Below are 20,079 nucleotides of genomic sequence, written 5' to 3' on the forward strand. Positions count from 1 at the left end.
ACAACTACTGGAACAGTGTTCGTATTAATGGAGGACGATCTTTTTAAAATTTTATACAATTTTATTACAATGTAATATTTTTCTATCAAAATATAGGTTGAAAGCTATAAATTGACGTATAACAATTGTGTGTACATCGTATATTTATTTTTTAATTGATAAATCGGCTTAGTACCTCCACTACTGGCTCACCCACCCTAATTAGATTTCGTTTTGTTTGGAAAAGTTTACTAATCCTAATTTATTTTTAATACCTTGATCATCGGTCGCAGTGATGTAATGTGATGTAAGGGGCTCGGTTGGCTATAGTGTCTACCATTTTTGATTTCTGAGGTTGCATTTAAAGATCGCCTTTTAAAGTGAATTCAGATCTAAATCGTACTTTCCACTATCAAAAACGTCCTTCGTGTGACACCCGTGGAGTTGCAGAAGAATTCTCGGTTTCTTGTGAGAACGCGATTTTAACTAAAGAGCCACCCACATTAGATCAGTTTGCGTTGCGTTGACGTAAATATGACAGTTAGACAATAGATTTAGCTGTCACTTTGCCGCAACGCGTCCGATCCGGATCTAATGTGCGTGGGCCATAACAATCCCCTCGCTGATGAACTTATAGACTTTGCCGGCACCGATAATGATCTTTAAAATACTAGTTCACCGGAGTCGGTCATCAGCGTTCATACTCACATTGCTTGCTCGTCGTATTTTATGAGGCAGTAAGGCCTACTTAGTGAAAACGGTTTTCAGTCAAGTGCTATTCCTAATATTTTCTCGAAATTTTCCCTTAATACAACCCATCAAGCGCCATGAGCTGCCGTTTTGATAACTGTACCTTTTACCTTCAGTTTCCTTTTCATAATTGCCCAGTAGTTTACAATGGGCCTGAACTGTGGACAATTGGGCGGATTGAGGGTTTTCGGAACAAACTGGACTTCGTTGTCATTTTACCATTGTTGTACTTCCCGGCTGTAGTGACAACTCGTAAGATTCCGTCATGTGACTGGATGAAGGGCAGAATTCGCTTCTGGAGACATCCGGTTTTGTAAACCTCCGAGTTCATCTTTTTTTCAGTGACTAAAACCTCTGCGCCGTCTGGCCGCAGCTGCAAATTCCCTTCCAGATCATATATTTGCGTGCGAAATTATCCGCAAAAACAAATTGGAATCCGCCAGGAAAACCTCCTCGAGTCTTCGCCTTGTAAAATGTTAGTCCTGGAAGCTGTCCGAAGTCAGCCTTTACATAGGTTTCATCATCCATAAGAATGCACCCACCGAACTTGGTTAGCAGGTTGTCAAACAGTGATCGATTTGGTTGCCTACTGGCGCGGTATGCTTGTAAGCCTTCGCTGTACTGTACTACGGGCGGCATCACACTTTTTACTCAAATCGCGATCGGACATACCTGGGTTGCTTCTGATGGACCTCACGACCGGTTCTACTCCGCCGTTTACTTTACTACAGATGACAGTGCACGATTTTTTTTCTAAGCTCCCCTTGCATGGTAACTATCTCCAAAACAAGAGCGTTTTATGAACTGAAAAAATATACTGTTATTGTTGTTGTCAACAAATAGACGTCAAAAGCTTCCGCAAACCTCCACTAGGAGTTTGTTCCATTACCATGTGGGCCTTGGTTTAGTAAGTCGGACAGAAGGTGTTTGTTGCGATATGAGTTACTCGGCTGCCTTACAAAGTAGTTACTGAGCAGAAGATCGTGGAATCAAACCCAAACCCCATCATATTAAGGAGCTTTATAGTCACATTGTTTACTCAACCTGTGTTTTGTGAAACTTGTCGTCGTCGTCGTCGGTGCCGGGTTTGAATCGTTACAACTTGATCATAAGTGGTGTGATGTGATATGAGGGGCTCGGTGGCCTTGGAGCGACCTTTTTGCTTACTGAGCAGAACATCATGGCTTTAATCTCAGGCCTTCTCACATCCAAGATTTGTTAGTCGCTTTCTTTCTTAACTTGCACCAATAACTTAAATTCATCGTACCGTACCGTTACACGTTTTACCGGAGGAATCGTGTTCGGGTGTTAATTGACCTTTGTTCGGACGTGGCCGGCAGTGGTATTGCCTACTACAAAGTTTGAGAACAAGTCCAACATATGAAAATTGTTTTGAATCAATCCGTCTTTTTAATGTATGCCTATTGAGCTGTTCTGCCTTATGTAAGATGGTTTAGGTGGTCTGCTTCTTGAGATTCCACCTTTTGATGGGGTCTCTTCAGGACTGAAGGTTAAATTAAAACGTTTAAAAAACATTGGGGGAAAATTTGCAACGAAGCATACATGTTATGCGATCTGAATTTTATATTAATCATTTAAAATTTATTATGCTACGACTGCTTCAAAAAACTTTTTTTCTGAACACATTATTCAGAAAGTTTGTGTAGTTAATATTGAAAAACCTAATTCCTAAATACGAACCTGCTAAGAAAGCGATGCCCTTAAAGTCGACATTACACCTTGTAGGTCTATTCTGCGCATGATCGTGGACAATCTTCGTAAAATTCAAACAACCAACGAATCAAATCGTTCGTCAATTGCCGGCAATACACAGGAATAGCAAAATAAATCAATCACACAGCGCTATTGAAACATCACGAGCATGAAAGAAACGTTGCTCGCTCCGCCACACGCTTCGGCACCACAGCTCACACTCATATCCTTTGACCCAAAGCGCTAAGATTAAACGAACCCGGTAGACGCACGCGACATTTGCATTTTCACTTTCTCTTTCTCGACATTACATCATCCTATAATACCCTTTGAGGAATGCGGGTTCAAGGCGCTGCCAAAAACAGAGGATTCCGCATTTCTCGGCTTGTTCGTGTGGCTTTCTTTCCGTAGTGATTGAAACGGGAAAATGCCCAAATGTATACTTTGTCACACAAAATGTAATTCGTTATTATTTGTAGAAATGTGAACATGTTCACCCTAAAGCTAGCAACATGTAATATGGTAGTCAGTGTTGTTGTATGAAAAAAAATTAAATACAAACATAGAAAGGAATCTTTACAAATACTTAGCGTCAGTTTGCTTCCACCGAGACCTCCATCGGCTGTGGTGCCGCAGCGGTGACCGGTGTTGGCTCCGGGACATTACTTTCAACATTCTCATTCTGGGAGTCGCATTGCTGAACCGTATCCTCAGTTGTAGCCTTGGGCAGCGACTGGTCGGTTCCCGGATCCGATTGCAGACTCAAGTTCGGGTTGAAGAACGACTGCGACCGCTGTTGTGTTGAGGCGTAGTGGTACTTCGGGGGATCGTTCTTCATCGTTACCGAATTTGTACAATCGGTTACCTTGTAGATTCCGACCAGGTAATCGGACAGCTCGAACATGTTGGAGCGCAACGAAATGATGACAAACTGGGCATTTTTAGTTCGTTCCTATGGGAGCAAAAAAATGGAAAAATTTGATTGAAAAGTCTCGATGTATGAACCTTTCAACTACCTTAATGTAATTTGCTACGATTGAAACGTTCTTGAAATCCAACGCCGCATCAATTTCGTCCATCACGTACAACGGAGATGGTTTGTAGTAATGAAGGGCGAACACCAGCGCCAACGATGAAAGCGTCTTCTCACCTCCCGACAAGTTAGAGATCATTTTCCACGACTTTTTCGGAGGACGAACACTGAATACAATACCCTCGTTGAAGGGATCCATCGAATCGACCAGCTCGAGTTCGGCGTCACCGCCCAGCGTAATCATCCGGTACATTTCCTTTAGCTTTTTCGTAATGATGTGGAATCCCTGCATAAACTCCGTGAACCGTTTCTTCCGCACGTCATCGTACAGCTGACGCATTTCGTTTCGTTTGGCGGTAATTTCCTCCAGGATGGTCACCCGCTGCAGATAGGCTTCCTGCTTCTTCAGGTATTCCTCTATGACGGAGAGATTCGGTTTGCTGGAGTTGAGCTTCTCTTCCAGGTAGGCTATTTGATACTGCAGATCGGAAAGTTTGTAGCTGTCCAGCTCTTCTTCGGTGTAGTCCTTCAGCGGTTCCGGGGCAGGTTCGCCGGGAATCTCGTGTATTTTTAAGGGTTTCAACTGAAATTAAAATGAGGTAATCGTTATTCGATATGTTCCAGGCTGAGCTCAGCAATATATAATCTGTCATTGTCCAATTATATGTACATAGGTTGAATGTGAACAGTTGTTATTACCTATCTGTTAAGGGATTCTAACTAATAAGACAGGTAGAATGCTGCCATGGGGAGGAGATTTAATTTCAACTCAAGAAGTTTGGTTTGGTTTGGATTCTTAATTTAGGGGACTCAAGCCAAGAAGAGTTTCTTTCTACTCATGAGCATAGGATATCCAAAGCGAATTTGTAATTTGAGACATAGATTATTATGCAATGCAGTCTGTATCAAAATACGTATTTTTCAAAGGATTTCAGAAGAGAATTGCAAGTACATTGCAAGAAGAAATGACCAATTTTGAGAAAAACCTCAATGTGAATTTTAGAAGAAATCCAAATACAAATTTTCTTTACTATACTGGGGGGTCCATTAAGAAATCAAAAACGAGACATGTAACGAAAATGGGAGATGTTTTCAAATGCATATTTCTCCAAAGCATTAATGTGCAATATGTCATGCAATATACCATTCGACGGAGAATTTATGCAGCAATTTTGAGGCGTATAGTACAAATAGCGAGAATAGTTAAACAACGAAAAAATTTAACTAAAATTGGAAGCATCAAGTTTTTTTTTTTTTTTCCTTTGGTTTGTTTTTTCCGTCGATCTTGTTTTCCGTGCTGAGCACCAATGCTACCGACGTGCCAGGAAGGCAGCTCCCACACCTGGACCCTACCTATCGACCCATCAACTCATGAACCGGGGACCAACGGCTTTACTTCCCATCCGAAGGAAGGCGTGATCAGAAATGTTATGCCTCAGAACATCCCGGCGGCGCCGACTGGGATTGAACCCAGGCCTGCTGGGGTGAGAGGTAATCACGCTTACCACTACACCACCGGCGCCGTTGCATCAAAAGTTCCCATACATTTGCTTAGAGGACAAGGTACCTAACAGAGACAACACATAGTTGGTACCAAACGAAACAAGCCGAAGTCGCATTTCCTTTCAAACTTTGGACGTGTTCATATCGTTCATATTACGAAGTAGCTCAACACAGACGATACGGGCCGGTGGAAAGGCTACCAAGGCTGCCTGCAAGAGCGCTCCAGCCAGAGAAGTAGTGACGAAGCCCCATCGCCACTGTTCGGGTGCAGTTGATGATGATGGTCCCACCTCTTACCACTACAAAGGTTTGAACTGGACGAGTTATCTTCAAGATAATTAAATATAAACATTCTAACCAGGTTTGCAAACAAAATCGAGCTGGTTACAATTACAGATATAAATTCCCTGGTAAATATGCTATAGGCATCAACCAAAAACATTTTCAGGTGTATCTAGTTATCAAGAGTCCAAGCATAGTCCTCGGCAATACTTCCATTTACACGTATAAGCTTCCGCAGTGCCACGACTATATCCAGGGAAACGACTTCCAGCCATTTATACCTGTATTCCGCGCGCGATGCTCAAACCATTGTAGACTACTAATGTTGGCCTATGGATCTAATATTTGGCCCATCGCTAAAAATCTGCTATTTATCAATTTTATCTAGATGAACGCGTTATTAGGACGGTGCTTATGGATATTTTTGGTCGCTATTGAAAATTTAGTCGATTGCTGAATTTATGTATGGGCCCAAAGGGGGAGGTAGCTCATCGATTCTTCCGGTTCGCCTCCTAGCTTCGTGCTATAAGGTACCAGGCGATAACCAGGGTAGTTGATCGATAGCTCGATGACGTCATTTCGTTGGCGTCTGCAATGGGAAATTCTCATAGCAGGCGTTGACGATGGGACGTTGTCGAGTTGTTGAATAGCAACTATCGTGGTAACTCACCGATTACCTGTCGATCTGCCAAATTTGGAAAGACGTCTGCATTGAATTGTCTCATATAATAATATTCCGTCCACTATATCACAAGAAATTGCGAGTAGCTGAGTGGAATGGAGATAAGTTAAGCATTGGGTACAGGACCAAGTCTCCCCTGGGTGGTGCCAGAAGATGAGCGCAATAGAATCACCAAGTTGCCATAAGGCACGGAATGAGACTATTGCATGGCTGGGTAGTCAAAGTCTTCCACTCGTTAGTCATTTCAGGTGGATTAGAACAGGTTTAGGTTTAGGGTGGGCGTTGGCCAGATTTGGATTTTTCAGATATAATCCTAAATAGGACCTAGATTATTTAATACACTAGTAACCTCAACTTCTGTCACAATGTTTCATTGTGACTAATTAACGAAATTAACGAAATTATTAACGAAATAAACGAAATTATTATTATTATTCATCGGACAAACCACGGTCTACATGAATTAACTTACACTAGGCACCCTTAACACTATAGCATTGATCGAAGTCGTTGAATGAAAACATTAATACTAACATTGAAATCAAATAGATAAAAAAAACTTGGTTGAATTCAATACACATTGCCCTAATAGGTTCATTCTGAGCATAATCGGTCCTCTGAAAGTTAAGCCTCAAGATCTGCCGTTGACGGAGTTGTCTGGGTGTAATACCAAGGTTTATTCGAGAGAGTATGTAGGGAGCATCAATTTCTCCTAACAGCAGCTTCGCAACAAATACTGCTTTCTGTTGGCGTCGCCTGCTTTTCAGAGTTGTCATTCCTAGCAGGAGACAGCGACTCTCGTACGGTGGTAAATCGTTTGGGTTATTCCAAGGCAGGAACCGGAGCGCGTATCTTACGAATCGTGATTGAACTGCTTCTATCCTTTTTATCCAGACCTCGTGGTGAGGACTCCACACGACAGAAGCAGATTCTAGCCCGGAACGTCCAAGGGAGTAGTACAGTGATCGTAAGCAGTACGGGTCGCGAAACTCTTTCGGAATGCGGAAGATGAATCCCAGATTTCTGTTAGCCCTAGCGATGATGTTGGAGTAATGATCCCGAAACGTCATTTTGCAATCAAGCTCCACTTCAAGATCCCTGATGCTTGTGACTCTTTCCAATGCTTCTCCACGAATCGTGTATGGCCAGCAGATTGGAGATTTCTTCCGGGTGAAAGATATCACGGCACATTTTTCACACTTATAACGAGATGATTCCTGTCACACCAGCCTTCGAAGAGATCAATATACTGTTGAAGCTTCTGGCAGTCTTCTATAGATCGTAAATGGGTAAAATATCAAATTTGCGGTAAATTTGAAAAAAAGAGAACTTGGAGTGTAGAGCGCACTGCCCACTGGACGATTCTGAAGCCTGACCAAGTGAGTGGGTTACGGGATTATTTATACGTACGTCATTTCCAAGTTATATATAGATACATTCATACCATTGGCATTTTGTATTTGAGATAAGACAGAGACAGGATGCGGAGGGCCCGCTTAGGGGGAGCGTAACCCATGTTATGGCTTCCATTTATTAAATAATTCAGATAGGCTGGACATTATAGGTTCATGGTGAGAAAATGTACCATATGGTGCCCGTTCACTGATCAAAATTAGATTCAAATCGTCAGGCCCTGCCCTGGAATAAGGGGATTGACGATGAGTTACAGTGCCGCATTATCTAACAACCACTGCCTGCAACTAATGTTGGAGGGGTCGACAGGGCTGATTACGGATCAAAACTAACATAACTCTAACACTGAAATGATCCCGAAACTAACGCTCATTCATTGCACTTTGAGTCATAAAGTAGTTTTATTTATTTTCCCCCTCCCCATGGACATGGAGGTTGACGGTACTGAAGCAAAGGGTTATGTTTAATTTCTTTACATTTGCAACGATGATGATTTCCTATAGTGACACATATCACCTTCTTAATGCTTCAGTATACCTCAAACGATTAATTCTTGGTTGTTAATAGAACTTCCTTGATGAAATCGGCTGCTTCATGCAGACTGAGCAATTCTGATTATAGTATCAGATTTGTTCTGTATACAGAGGAACTGGGAGGGCTTATTAGAAACTTCTCACCAATAAAGTAATGATCTTCTAGTAAATTTTGCATATCATTTTATTAAAATTTTATTTTATTTTAGCATATTATTTTTGTTACAGCCAATTGGCATTAGTATACGATACAAAAGATTTAATATTACTTGCTCGTTTTTGCGTAAAATAATCAATATTTATTTTACTTGTAATTACCTATGAAAGTTTTTTTCAAGTTTTTTTTTGTGATCTGAAAATTTACCCAGTTTCGAAGCTAACGCATGTCCACAGGCCTAATAGAAAGATAGGCAGAAAAAGTGTAGGGTAAACGCTCCTATAGTTACGGTACGTTAGAAGCGTTAGGTTCCTATAGTTGTGTATGGAGACTCCATACACAACTATAGGAACCTAACGCTTCTAACGTACCGCAACTATAGGAGCGTTTCCCCTATCATGAAGAATGGTTGCATGCAGGGTTGCTTCCACTCACTTGCTATAGATGAGTGATTTTCGGAGTTTTGAATTCGTTAGATGTTGTAATGGAGATTTGTGCTGTTGGATGCGGGAGAAGATTGGAGGGCGGGTGTTTGACGCATAGAGCCTGTCAATTTCGCTTTCAGAGTGTCGCAGTCAGCGGTTTTATGATTCGTGAGCGCTTACGATTCGTAGAATCGTTGATTGTGACTGCAAGTGGATTTTACGGGTTTTGTGTGTCGGACGCTTGCTTTTTGGCCTCTTCTTGTGTCTAACATGTGCAGAGTATCATTATAACGTCTAATGGTTTTGAGATTCCTGGTGGCGTGAAATATATTTGTGAGAATATCTTTTTGAGATCTTAGCAGTCACGTTTTGTTTGTAGTTTATATTTTATTTATTTCATTTAATTATCGTAAATATTAGTTATTCAATAATAGATAGTTCATGCATATATTCGTACTTTGACGCGAAGCGCTGTGGATTATAAGATGCTCGATGACCCTCGAGGGATCGATTTTGCTTACTGAGCAGAAAATCATGGATTTAACCCCAAGCTCTTCCACAGCACAATAAATCGTCCACCATTTGTATATTTGATATTGAACATTAACCTCGGAAACTATTTGCATATCAAGCGAAAACGTAGTCCAGTATTGTCGCGAAGCGTTATGGTTCTGAGATGCTCGATGACCCTGGAGGGATCGTTTTTGCTTACTGAGCAGAAAATCATGGGTTTAATCCCAAGCTCTCCGTCATGACTCTTAAAATTCATTATCACTAAACAAAATTAATATGTTCTTTCGATAGCCGGCTATCGAGAGATTAAATAAACAACAAATAAACAATACATACTTTTGGTTGCATCGCCAACTTGAGGTGAATCCTAACCGAATACCCTACCCAACCCTCCAACTCCGTAGCACTTATGAGGGTGTCGCTAAGTCGGTGGCCTCTCGTTAAGTAAGTACTACATCAACATTTCCTTCCCTATCCCTAGTTATGGTGAAGATGGGCGTGGCCGGGAATAGCGACAGTCATGCTTCTGTTACTCTTGTTTAGATTGGAACCAATGTTTACTCCTCAGCATTATTCCTGAAAGTAGTCTAACTGAGAATTTCAGAAGAGTGTCGCTAGTATCCAATCTACGAAGTATATCATAACAACGCTAACGCTAACGCTAACGCTAAAGTAGTTTTATTTATTTTCCTACTAATCTATCTACACACTTAGTTTTTTCTACCGAGCTCGGCTGTGCGGGTCTCGGCGGGGAGGGTTTCGCTGAGATCTCGGCGGGAGTGACATTTGATTGAGGTCTCGGATAATGCCTTTTCTACTAATCTGCCTACGTCTCTTTTCTTTGTTATCTACTTTATCCCCTTTTTATTTTTCTGCTCTTCTTTCCTCTTCTCTTCTTTTGTTTGTTTACATATAACTAATACTAATACCACCTTGTTTTCTCTCTAATTTGTCTACTATGTCCCACCATGACGATGAGAGATGAGCTCATACGCTCATATACACTCCCAAAATAGTATGCCGCAAGTAAGTATATCACAGAGGCAACTAAAGATCCAGAAACAAAAACCGATAACGCTGAAGATAATGAGCTGTGGTGATTTATATGACTATATAGTAATATTTATTTATACTAACCTAAACACAACGTGGGGTGACTCCCCAGACAACCAGAAGTCGCATAACAATGTACAGAAAGTATCGTAAATAACTACAGTTTAAGTCAACATCGCATATAAGTATGACATACATCGCATTATGTTTCAGTTAAATCGTATAGAATGCAAATTTCCGACTTAAATACGACGAATCTTTTTTGCATCGTACTGTTTCACAAATTAAATCGGATTACATCGTAAGGTTTTTCAAATTGAATTTGTTATTACAGATTGAATCGTATACAATGTCAAATCAACTCGTTTAAAAAGAAATTTAAATTTGCACGTATATGGCCTCCACTTTTGTAGGTATAAGCCTTTTTTTTTGCATTCTATACGATTTGTTTGTTTGTATATATGTTTGTATATCACAGAAACAACTTTGAATATACGTACATTCTGGTTGTCTGGGTCAAATCCAAACGATCACTAACCAAAATAATAGACTTATCTTTTTTTCAGCAGGTGTAATTTCGTATAGTTCTGTTTCTCTCTTTTCAGCAAAACAACAACAAAAAAACCTCTATAACTCTTCTCCATTCTTTTAATCTCCTACTATCCCCTATAGTGGGACTGTCTGTGCAAACAGAAACAGGCCTGCTAGTGGAAGAAGGTCGTTATGCTATACGGTCTAGCATAGGCCTACGGCCAGGTTTCAGTAGGTACACACTCGCTTAACGGCAGATTGGTTTACAGTGGTCGACCAGGGTGTGTGCTGATAAATTACAAAATTACAATTACATCATTATTTCATACATCAGCGTACGTACTTCAAGTTGATCGATATTACATTTTTTTTTTTTTTGCTTTACACTACACCACTGGAGCCAGCAAAGTTCAACAATCCATCGTTGCTTATACCTTTGTTGTCGTTTGGAACCAGTTTTGCGAGGTAGGCGACGATTGTGCGTATTTGCCGCGTAACTTTTGAAAAGGGCCTATTTATAGCCTGAACAATACGTAAAGAGCAAATTGAAACATTGAACGTCGCGTAAAAGTGGAACTTAATGAAGGCCTAAGTACTTTTTCGTAGTTTTTAGTTTTCGGATTTGAAAGATCGTCGGTTACAGTGGCCTGCTTACTGAGCAGAAAAACGCGGTCCCAGGTTTTTACATATCAAAGAGATTTATGGAAAAATCGCTTGTGTATCGTGTATTTTGCGAAACTCGTTGTTGTCGTTGATTCCGGGTTTGAATAGATACAAAAATTTGAGCAACGGTATTATGTGATATGAGGGGCTCGGTGGCCTTAGAGCAACCGTTTTTGCTTACTGAGCAGAACATCATGAGTCTAATCTCAGGCCCATCCACATTCAAGATTCGTCAATCGTTTTATTTGTTAATATGACTACATGGTAATAACAGCAACTCGGTGATTAAAAAGGTGCTCGTCTGTCTAATGGCAAACGTTTTTGCTTACTGAGCAGAAGACCGTGGGTTTAGTCCCAAGCTCCTTCGCGTTATATGGTCGTTAGGACATCAATTCAGCTTATCGTTTACCAAAACGAACCCTGCTGCAAACCCAGCCCTCTTATCCAACATCCCAGTGATTCCTCGTGGAAGTGCAGAGGTGTTCTCGGCTTCCATCAAAGCGAGTGTCATGTCAACACAATCCTTCCCATTCCTTTCTTGACTTGTGTTCGGGCGCGGCCGGCGCTGGTATTGCCTAATTTAAGATCACCAGTTTTTACACATTGAGGATGATTGCTAGTCCCAAGCATCGTCTATTGGTTCTCTGTGTAATACCAGCTGATCTGGCAATAACAGAGTAGCAACCGTGGGCGGTCAATCAAGCTCAAGCTCAAGCTCATTAATAACTCAACTTCAAAAGCATTCCCTGTTGTGTTCAACGTTCTAAGCACAAGATAGGAACTGCTGCTGTCAAACTGTGTGGCAAAATTAGCACCAAATGCATTTGCGTAGGTGTGGTTATCAAAAGAGAAAGTCGACGAAGAGAATCGATCAAAGCAGATAGGACCATTTGAAATATTCATCGAGAATTGCAAAACTTAACTAATTCTTGTTTTTATCGTAAGGCTAACTCTTTCGACTGAAGTGTAATGAAGAATATCCGTCAAACACTTTTTGAAACAAAACAGTGTCAAAATCATTTTATCTCGATTATGAAGTCTCCTGGGTAGCAAAGTTGAATTAATCAACTCTTATTCATCAGAACAATACTATCAGAATTAACCAGGGGCTTCCCTTGGGTTTGACAGGCGCACCGGCGCAACCATCAGTAATTGAGAGATTTACAACTGACAAGAGAGCGAGCTTTTGCGCTCTCTTTCTCCGTTACTCTCTTTGCCTGCAATCAGATATCCAAGTGCACAGCGAGAAATCGACAGTGAGCATGCATAAGGGCCTATACGCAATGATCGATTCTCTTCGTCGATTTTCTCTTTTGTTAATAACTCGCTAGATTTAACGTTTCTCGGTGCGTTTGTTGTTGCTTTTGATAGCCAATACAACCTGTTACTACTCTGCATTGAACAATTTCTAGAAAATTGTTTCGCTTAGCTGTAGCAATGCAAAGAGAAAATCGATGAAGAGAATCGATGAAGAGAATCGACCATCGCGTATTCGCCTTTATGCATGCTCACTGTCGAAATGCACGCTTTAGTCATTCATACATCAAAAAATGTTCTTCTAATTTGAACTAACACATTCAAACCGGTCTGCAAGTATGACAACGTCCAAAGCGTACCAGACTGCTGTTTCCGTGTTGCTCCCATTTGACGCGTGACTGCTGAAAGTTTCAATTACACTAGTGGTGCATTGTGGAAAATTTGTGTTATGTTTCAAGAGGTGATAGAAGGTCTGCTTGGCTTACATCAGGCATAGAAATCAATGCATTAGGGATTAGTCAGACCATCCGAACTGAATTCAATACTTTTTGAAGCAAATCAAGGTCGAAGATTTAATTGAACCACACTATAAAATAGTGTATTCATGGTAACTTGTGGTCTGGCGTAAAGAAGTACAGCTATAATGTGACAATAAAATATATAAATATCTAAACGCATTTTTTAAAATTATTTACACCTGTGTCGTGCACAGGTTGCACATGTGGACGCGACGCCACTGAATAAACTGTGTTTGCGCTACTTCGGAAGCATTTTTACAGTCAACTAGGTTTATTTTTAGATTTGTGTAGTTTTACAGCTTTTACTCTGCTCCTTTACAAAGTTGAATTAACTAGTCGAGAAAAGTGATTCATGTGCAATATTATAAAGCCTCTACTCAGCAATCTTGTTGTAGAAGGGCATGTAAATTTGTTTACGTTAGTTCAAAGTGTTGGCGTAGCGAAGTTGGTAGTGTCAAGGTTCACCAATGCGGTCGTCTCGAGTTCAATTCCAGGTTCCGGTACATTGTAAATAATTTGGTATTGACACTGTATAAATGAAATGAGTAAAGCGTTTAAATTGCGAAAATTGTTAGTTGGGTTAGCCATGCCACCCCTTCTATAATGCCATCCTGCCCAGAAAGTCCATGTATGTTTTTTTGCAAATAAATATAAATAAAAATATTTGAAACGAATCTTACCATTCGAGATCAATAATCATTCGAGACATCTGAACAGTATTTCACGATCAAATTATTTTTCGTTTGATTTACGCCTACGTAGGCTTTCAAAAATTGAACTAAAATAATCCAAGCATAGTTGCATTGACGACCGATGACTGTTTCATTGATAGATGATATTTTTAGAAATATGAATCCTCAGTAGACCTGTTTTTTTTTATCAAAGGCAAGCGTCACTCAAGCCATCCAAAATGTTCGTTATTTTATAAATTGCTGAAACAGTCATCGGTCGTCATTGAAAAGCAATGCAACTAGGGTAGAGAGCTACTTCGGCCTAATCGCCCATTTTGGGCCTATCGAGTAAAAAACTTCAAATAAATCCATGATTTCAGAGTTAACAAGTCAATTATGCGTTAGATACGATACTTTAGCTGATAAGCTACGGAACGAAGTCAATAAGAACGCGTGATATGAAGGTTTGCACCCATTATTCCCAAAAACAAAAGAAGCGCTCAGACCGATTTAATTTTTATCTTTATCCGATAGGCCGAAGTGAATTCATTGGCGTTTCAATGGCGTTTCAATGCGTTAGGCCGATTCTAGAATCCGTAGGCCGAGTTTGGCGTCAAGCAGCAGTGTTAGACTTTTGACAATATCTCAACGATTAGTTTCTCTTTTTCATTTCTAGGCCGGAAATGGGGTAGTTAACCCTATGTTCTGTCAATCTAATTGAAACTTTTATTGGCTCTGTTGAATTTTAGCTATAACGGCCTCTTTTTGATTTTTACCTCTCACCCCTCACCATCCCTCTCCAAAGGGGGAGTTTGGTAAAGAGAGATGAAAAAACCGATTTGTACCTTCCTTAAAAGTGGTCCTAGCTCGCTATCTACTATCTATCGCAATTTTCACACTGCCGTACTCTAATGGAACTATCAACTCTAGACTTTCATCTCCTCCATCTATCGTATAAAAATTACCACTTTAGTCTGTTATTTGAAATCAGCACTTTGAATAGTCAACCTTTAGTCACAAAGTTGGTAGATAACACATTAGGCTTTGCTATGAAAGTTGTTACAGCAGTTTTCGTTGTTTCAGTCTTGAGATACAAATATTATAAGCCGTAAATTAACTTAAAAACATAAAATTAACTTGAAGCACCTCTAAATCATCACCGATGTTGCTGAAAATTTGCATAGAAGTTCAAATTATCATGACGAACAGTAATCGCGGTTGACCCGGTACATTCCGAATATTTCTGTTAAAATGAACAGGTCTAATGTACACAAACCAAAAGGAAGGGTCTCATCCGAATGATCGAAGCCATGCGTGATAAAAACATTTGAAAGAATATGCACTTGGCCAGTTCTGAGGACTACTCCAACGACTTTCGATAGCCGTGAACATAAAGCGCACTCGCGACGATTAAGAATATTGTAGGAAGTGATGCAATGTTTTGCTAATTAATTGAAATATGATTCTGTTCATAGGTTTTGGGAGAGAAACACCATTTCAAAAATAATATTAATCGAAAGAAAAGATATTTGCAACAAAATTTTATAAGATTTAGAATTAATCAGTATCTTTTAGAAATATCATTTAACTTCATGAGGCACACGGCCACCGAATTTGACTTATATTTGAGTTCAGTTCACTCAAATTCACAAAAACGCAGGTCACTTAAAGACTGAGTAAAATTTTCCTCGGTTTTCCAGGAAAAACGTTTTGAATATAAGGAAAATCGAGAGATGTTTCAATCAGTCTATTAAGTATACTCGTAGACCGAGTAAAATTTTCATCGATTTTCTTCATATTCGAGCAGATTTATGAGGAAAAGGGAGGAACATATTACTCAGTCTATGCGTGACCAACATTTTTGCAATTATTAGTGAAAAACCACTCAATTTTGAGTCGATCTTATCGGCCGTCCATTAAAATTCCGATCAGGTCCCTTCGGACTATTACTTCTTGAGCAACATGAACCGAATGTAAATATTTACATAATAATGACTTCACACGATTGCTTATGAATCACAACAAGTCCACGCAAACTAGCTACACCATTTAATAGAGCAAACATACTCTACCACATGCTACTGTTCGTTTGCCTGAAGGAGTCTTAAGTCTTAACCCGCGAGAAATGGACGTTTAAATCCGGCCGATTTCCCATGTTGATCTGGAATTGACTTGACAGTTCGTCGTATGTCGTGAGATGATCTATTTGGCTTTTATGTTGATTCTAAAAGCATCGTGGTTTATGTTATCTGGATCAACTGGTAAGAAAACGTTGTCTTTTTCTTCCTCATCAGTTCTTACGCGAGAAGTGTAAGTGACGTCAACAATGTGGTTACGTAGGAATGATAAGGAGTGAAATAGAAGTGCGATTTCACATGCCAGACCTTTGACCTCAACGGTGATGCAGCAGAAAACGAAGGTGGCACGGCAGCAGACCTTCGCACAGTGGGGAATGGCTGGCCATTAGACAAAATTGAAAAATTTGCATTTCCTCCTCCATTCTATTTTTTCTATCATTCTATACTATTGACCCGTTCAAATCCAACATATCAAGAGCAAATTTTCATTATGTCGTAAGTAACATTCGCACCAATCCGAGAAAAATAAAGTTTTGTTTTGATGACCGAAAATTTATTCCTATTTCAAAGTAAACACATATAATCTCATAGTGATAGCAATGTTTAACATATTTAGCAGGGTTTTAATCATACAAATGCAAATCGCTAGCTTTCATGCTAAAAAATACTGGTTTTTGAGTCAAAAGTTATTATACGTCGTTTGGTGGCCCCTATTGTTACTTAAGTCAAAGTGTATTTACCAGGATATTCGGGAGAATTATCATTTATGTCTCCTTACGTGCAGCCCATTCATCATTTTAGGACCACCGAAATCATCTTAGCAACAAACAGTTCGATTTATTCACTTTAATAATGAGAAAGCGAAACGACGAACGTACACTTTTCACGGGTTTCTCAGCGCTGTTACTTAAGTCAAACGGCATCTCCATAGAAATTGGGTGACTTAAGTAACATCGAAAACTATTTTGATCGGAAGGTGATTACGTCAAAAAGCAATTCGACTGGTAAATAAATTTAAAAATGGTATGTGATCCTATATTCGGACAGTATATAGTGTAATAGCAGGAGCATCAATTGACACTGATAGCTCGACTTTGTTTACCTTTGTTACATTCGACGTAATGAAAATTTGCTCTTGATATGAACGCAATACGAGAAAATTTGAATTTTTTATGCCTTTTTGAAGTTGGTCACCTTGAACTTTTTTTGCATTTTTTCGAAAAAAACGGCATTATTACTCAATCAACTGGAGGTTTAACGGTAGCTTGGATTATGGTGACGTCTGAGAGAAAGTTGTTTTAAAAACAATGCATAACAAATTTGTTTCATTAAATTTTGTAGAAAATTATTAAAGTAGGCCTAAATCTTTATTTGATTAAAAAAATAGTGATTTTTCCATATAAATGAAGCTTCAAAGTTATGAAGCCAGGGTTTGCCATGGTTGACACCAGTTGTAGGTAGTTTAAAATGTAAGGTTTTGAATGAGCATAATCTGATCTTGCGCAGACTTGCGCAGGATGCTGATAGTGCGAAATGAAAAAAAAAAAGTGTTTGTACTCAGGTGGCATTCTACAATTTTAAATTAGAATCACGATCAGCAGATTGGTTGATTGCGCATTTTTAGTGCATAAAAACAGCAAATTTTGCTTTATCTATACATCATTCATGAACCATTTTCTGTTATTACGGCTCATACAATAATTACGTAATGGTTTATGCAAGCACAGAGAGTTCTAAGATTTTCTTACGTGCCATATTTTTTTTTTGGGATTTGTTACAAAAAATTTAAGGACGGGGTTTGAAAATCATAGAAAATTTGTAACGCATTTTGTGTACGACCCTTCGGCTAAATTTATGTCCTCCTAAGAAGTTGAACACAGCATCGAAAAATAGAAATTATTCAATTTGGACCAGCACTAATCTGCAAAGGCCCGTTTTCAATCTGCATTATTCTTTGTGTCTTTCAACAAGCAGTGATAAGGCAGAGAGTCTTTTGTAAAAGGAATGATAAAAAGTGCTCGACACTCTTTATCATACCACTTCATCTCTCTCCCAAACGTAGTAGCGCAGCAGTAAAAAGATACCGTAAAACGGGGTGTCTTTGATAATGTGGGTAACTTTGATGGTATAATATTCATAATCATAATATTAAATTTACCCGCTGCACTTTTTCTGAATTGAAAACATTGGTTCCATATTGTACCTTAGGGTATTACCTTTGATATCGTAAAGAGTTTTTATAAAGTATGTGTTACATATTTTCCAAACATATTAAAAAACAATTTTCTTGCTTTTCGCCTGTTTGAAAAAGCACTCAAACCATCACTTATGAAATGTTTTTTTTTCCAATAAGGCCATCACATATTCAATGTTGTCTTCTTATTGCTTATAATTTTTCTGATTATATACTCATTCAAAGTTTCATATTTCTTGAACTAACTTGTTTGACATTCACGTATGTTTTTCTATATTCATCGAGCATTATCAAAGTAACCCCAAATCAAAAGATTGATGTTCGGTCAAAAGACTAAAAAAAATAGTGCAAATACAATAATTTTCGTTAAACATGTTACTAACGAATGGACTCAAGGAACCTCAGTACTTGTTTAAAAAAAGTAAAATTTGAAAACCATTCATTGCCGTAAAAATATTTAGAAAATACTTTTAAAAACTATCAATGTTACCCCGTTTTACGGTATCAGTTTATCCATATATTTCACAAATACGTTTATCGGTTTGAAGTTATTATTATTATACGTTATCATCGAAATTAATTATGGAATCCAAATCAGCGATGGATACAGATAATGTAAATACAAGTAAGTTGCATTTGGAGAACAAATTAATTGCGATGAATCCTGAATAACCACTGTCTATACGAGAGCGGTCGCCCGTACCGTAGCAATAAGTTTTTTTTTAGTATGGTGAATTTCTTTGCGTTTTATGTCGTGAAATAGTGATCTAACATTTCGTTTTAATTCGTATATTTTCAATACCGTTACAAAAATCATTTTGTTTTCATTTAATCTAAAGGAAACGGACTAAAAAGAAAACAGATTTACGCAACGATGAAACATCAAGAATCGCTAGAAAAGATGAAAGCAGCCGCGGAAAAATGCTTTCCTTCGAATGCGAAAAAAGAGTTTGAGATTTTTTGGAAAGCATTCAACAGGAAATTTCTACAATCCCAACGGAAGCGCGACCGCTTTGAGAAGGACCATTCAGATTGGTTAGAGGAATATGCAATACCACCATCTGATGCACCTTGGCGGCTAGGAAAATCTGAAAAAGCTTTTGAAGAATGCAGTGATCGATCGAAGCGGCGCCGTACTGAGGAAATTAGAGCAAAATATTCGTCAAATCAGTTAAGCTTTGCTGCGGAAATGAGTTTGCGTGCCGACCACAATTACAAAGCAGCAAATTTAATTAAACAGGCTATTGATCTCAACAACCAAACCACTCAAATCACACCTGAGAAGGCGTTGTCCATTTTAGTGATGGCAAAACTGACGAGATATAGTTACAACATTATTAGGGAACCAGTAAAAGACAGGTATTAAGTTGAAAGTAAGGAGTTTGTATGTAAAATACAATGGTTTTATTATTTCAGGTACCCACCGTACTACCAAGTACAAACAGCCAAAAAGGAATGTTATCCTCCGCAAAACGCATTTTTTGTCACAGAATGCAATGTGAAGATTGTTCTCCAGGCTATTCTAAATAAAACCGCTGAAAGGTTACTGCTGCTGCTAGAAAGTACTATTGAACCCCGATTGCAAGATGGTAAGGAGGAGCATTTGACTTTGATTGCCAAGTGGGGTTGTGATGGTGCTTCGGGACTCACAGCAAAAATTCCAAATCGATGTAAATAGAGATTCCACTATTTTTTTTTTCATCATTTGTTCCATTGCGGTTGCTAGATGATTGGAACATAGAGGACATTATATGGGAGAGCAAAATAGGTCTGATTGTCGACAAACCGAAGCCAGGAGGATTTGGCAACAGCAATGACGGCAATACAGCTCGTAGATTTTTTGCCAATCCTAAAGTCAGTTCCGAAATCACAGGAGTAGATTTGGAGTTGATTACAAGACTTCGGAACATTCTTATTGCAATTTCTTGTTCCCAGCAAATAGACCCAGCTAAATTCAAAATTTACTGTATTGATACCGCAAAGCGCTACGTAGAGTTGTACGCGTGGTTTTACATGCCGTCGTCGATGCACAGAATTTTGATTCATGGGCATAGCATTGTTCAGGCGGTGATATTGCCGATTGGAAGAATGACGGAGGAGGCTCAAGAAAAATGTAACAAAGTCATTAAAA

At 39.1% G+C, this 20,079-nt stretch overlaps 1 protein-coding gene across 1 annotated transcript in view; it reads right to left on the reverse strand.

Annotated features, from left to right (window-relative positions):
* Positions 1–2,907: 2,907 nt before the first annotated feature.
* The window catches only part of glu (structural maintenance of chromosomes 4-like protein gluon), a 38,094-nt gene continuing 20,922 nt past the window's right edge, over positions 2,908–20,079 (reverse strand). The window contains exons 4-5 of the mRNA XM_065225195.1: positions 3,459–4,058; positions 2,908–3,394 (exon numbers count right to left, since the gene is read on the reverse strand). Of these exons, the coding sequence (XP_065081267.1) occupies positions 3,035–3,394; positions 3,459–4,058 (960 nt within the window). The 3' untranslated portion in view covers positions 2,908–3,034. The remainder of the gene's footprint in view (positions 3,395–3,458; positions 4,059–20,079) is intronic.

Source organism: Ochlerotatus camptorhynchus, unplaced genomic scaffold (assembly GCF_037179485.1).
Source record: "Ochlerotatus camptorhynchus isolate MF236.1 unplaced genomic scaffold, CSIRO-AGI_Acam_v1.1 ptg000222l, whole genome shotgun sequence".
Classification (NCBI taxonomy): Eukaryota; Metazoa; Arthropoda; class Insecta; order Diptera; family Culicidae; genus Ochlerotatus; species Ochlerotatus camptorhynchus.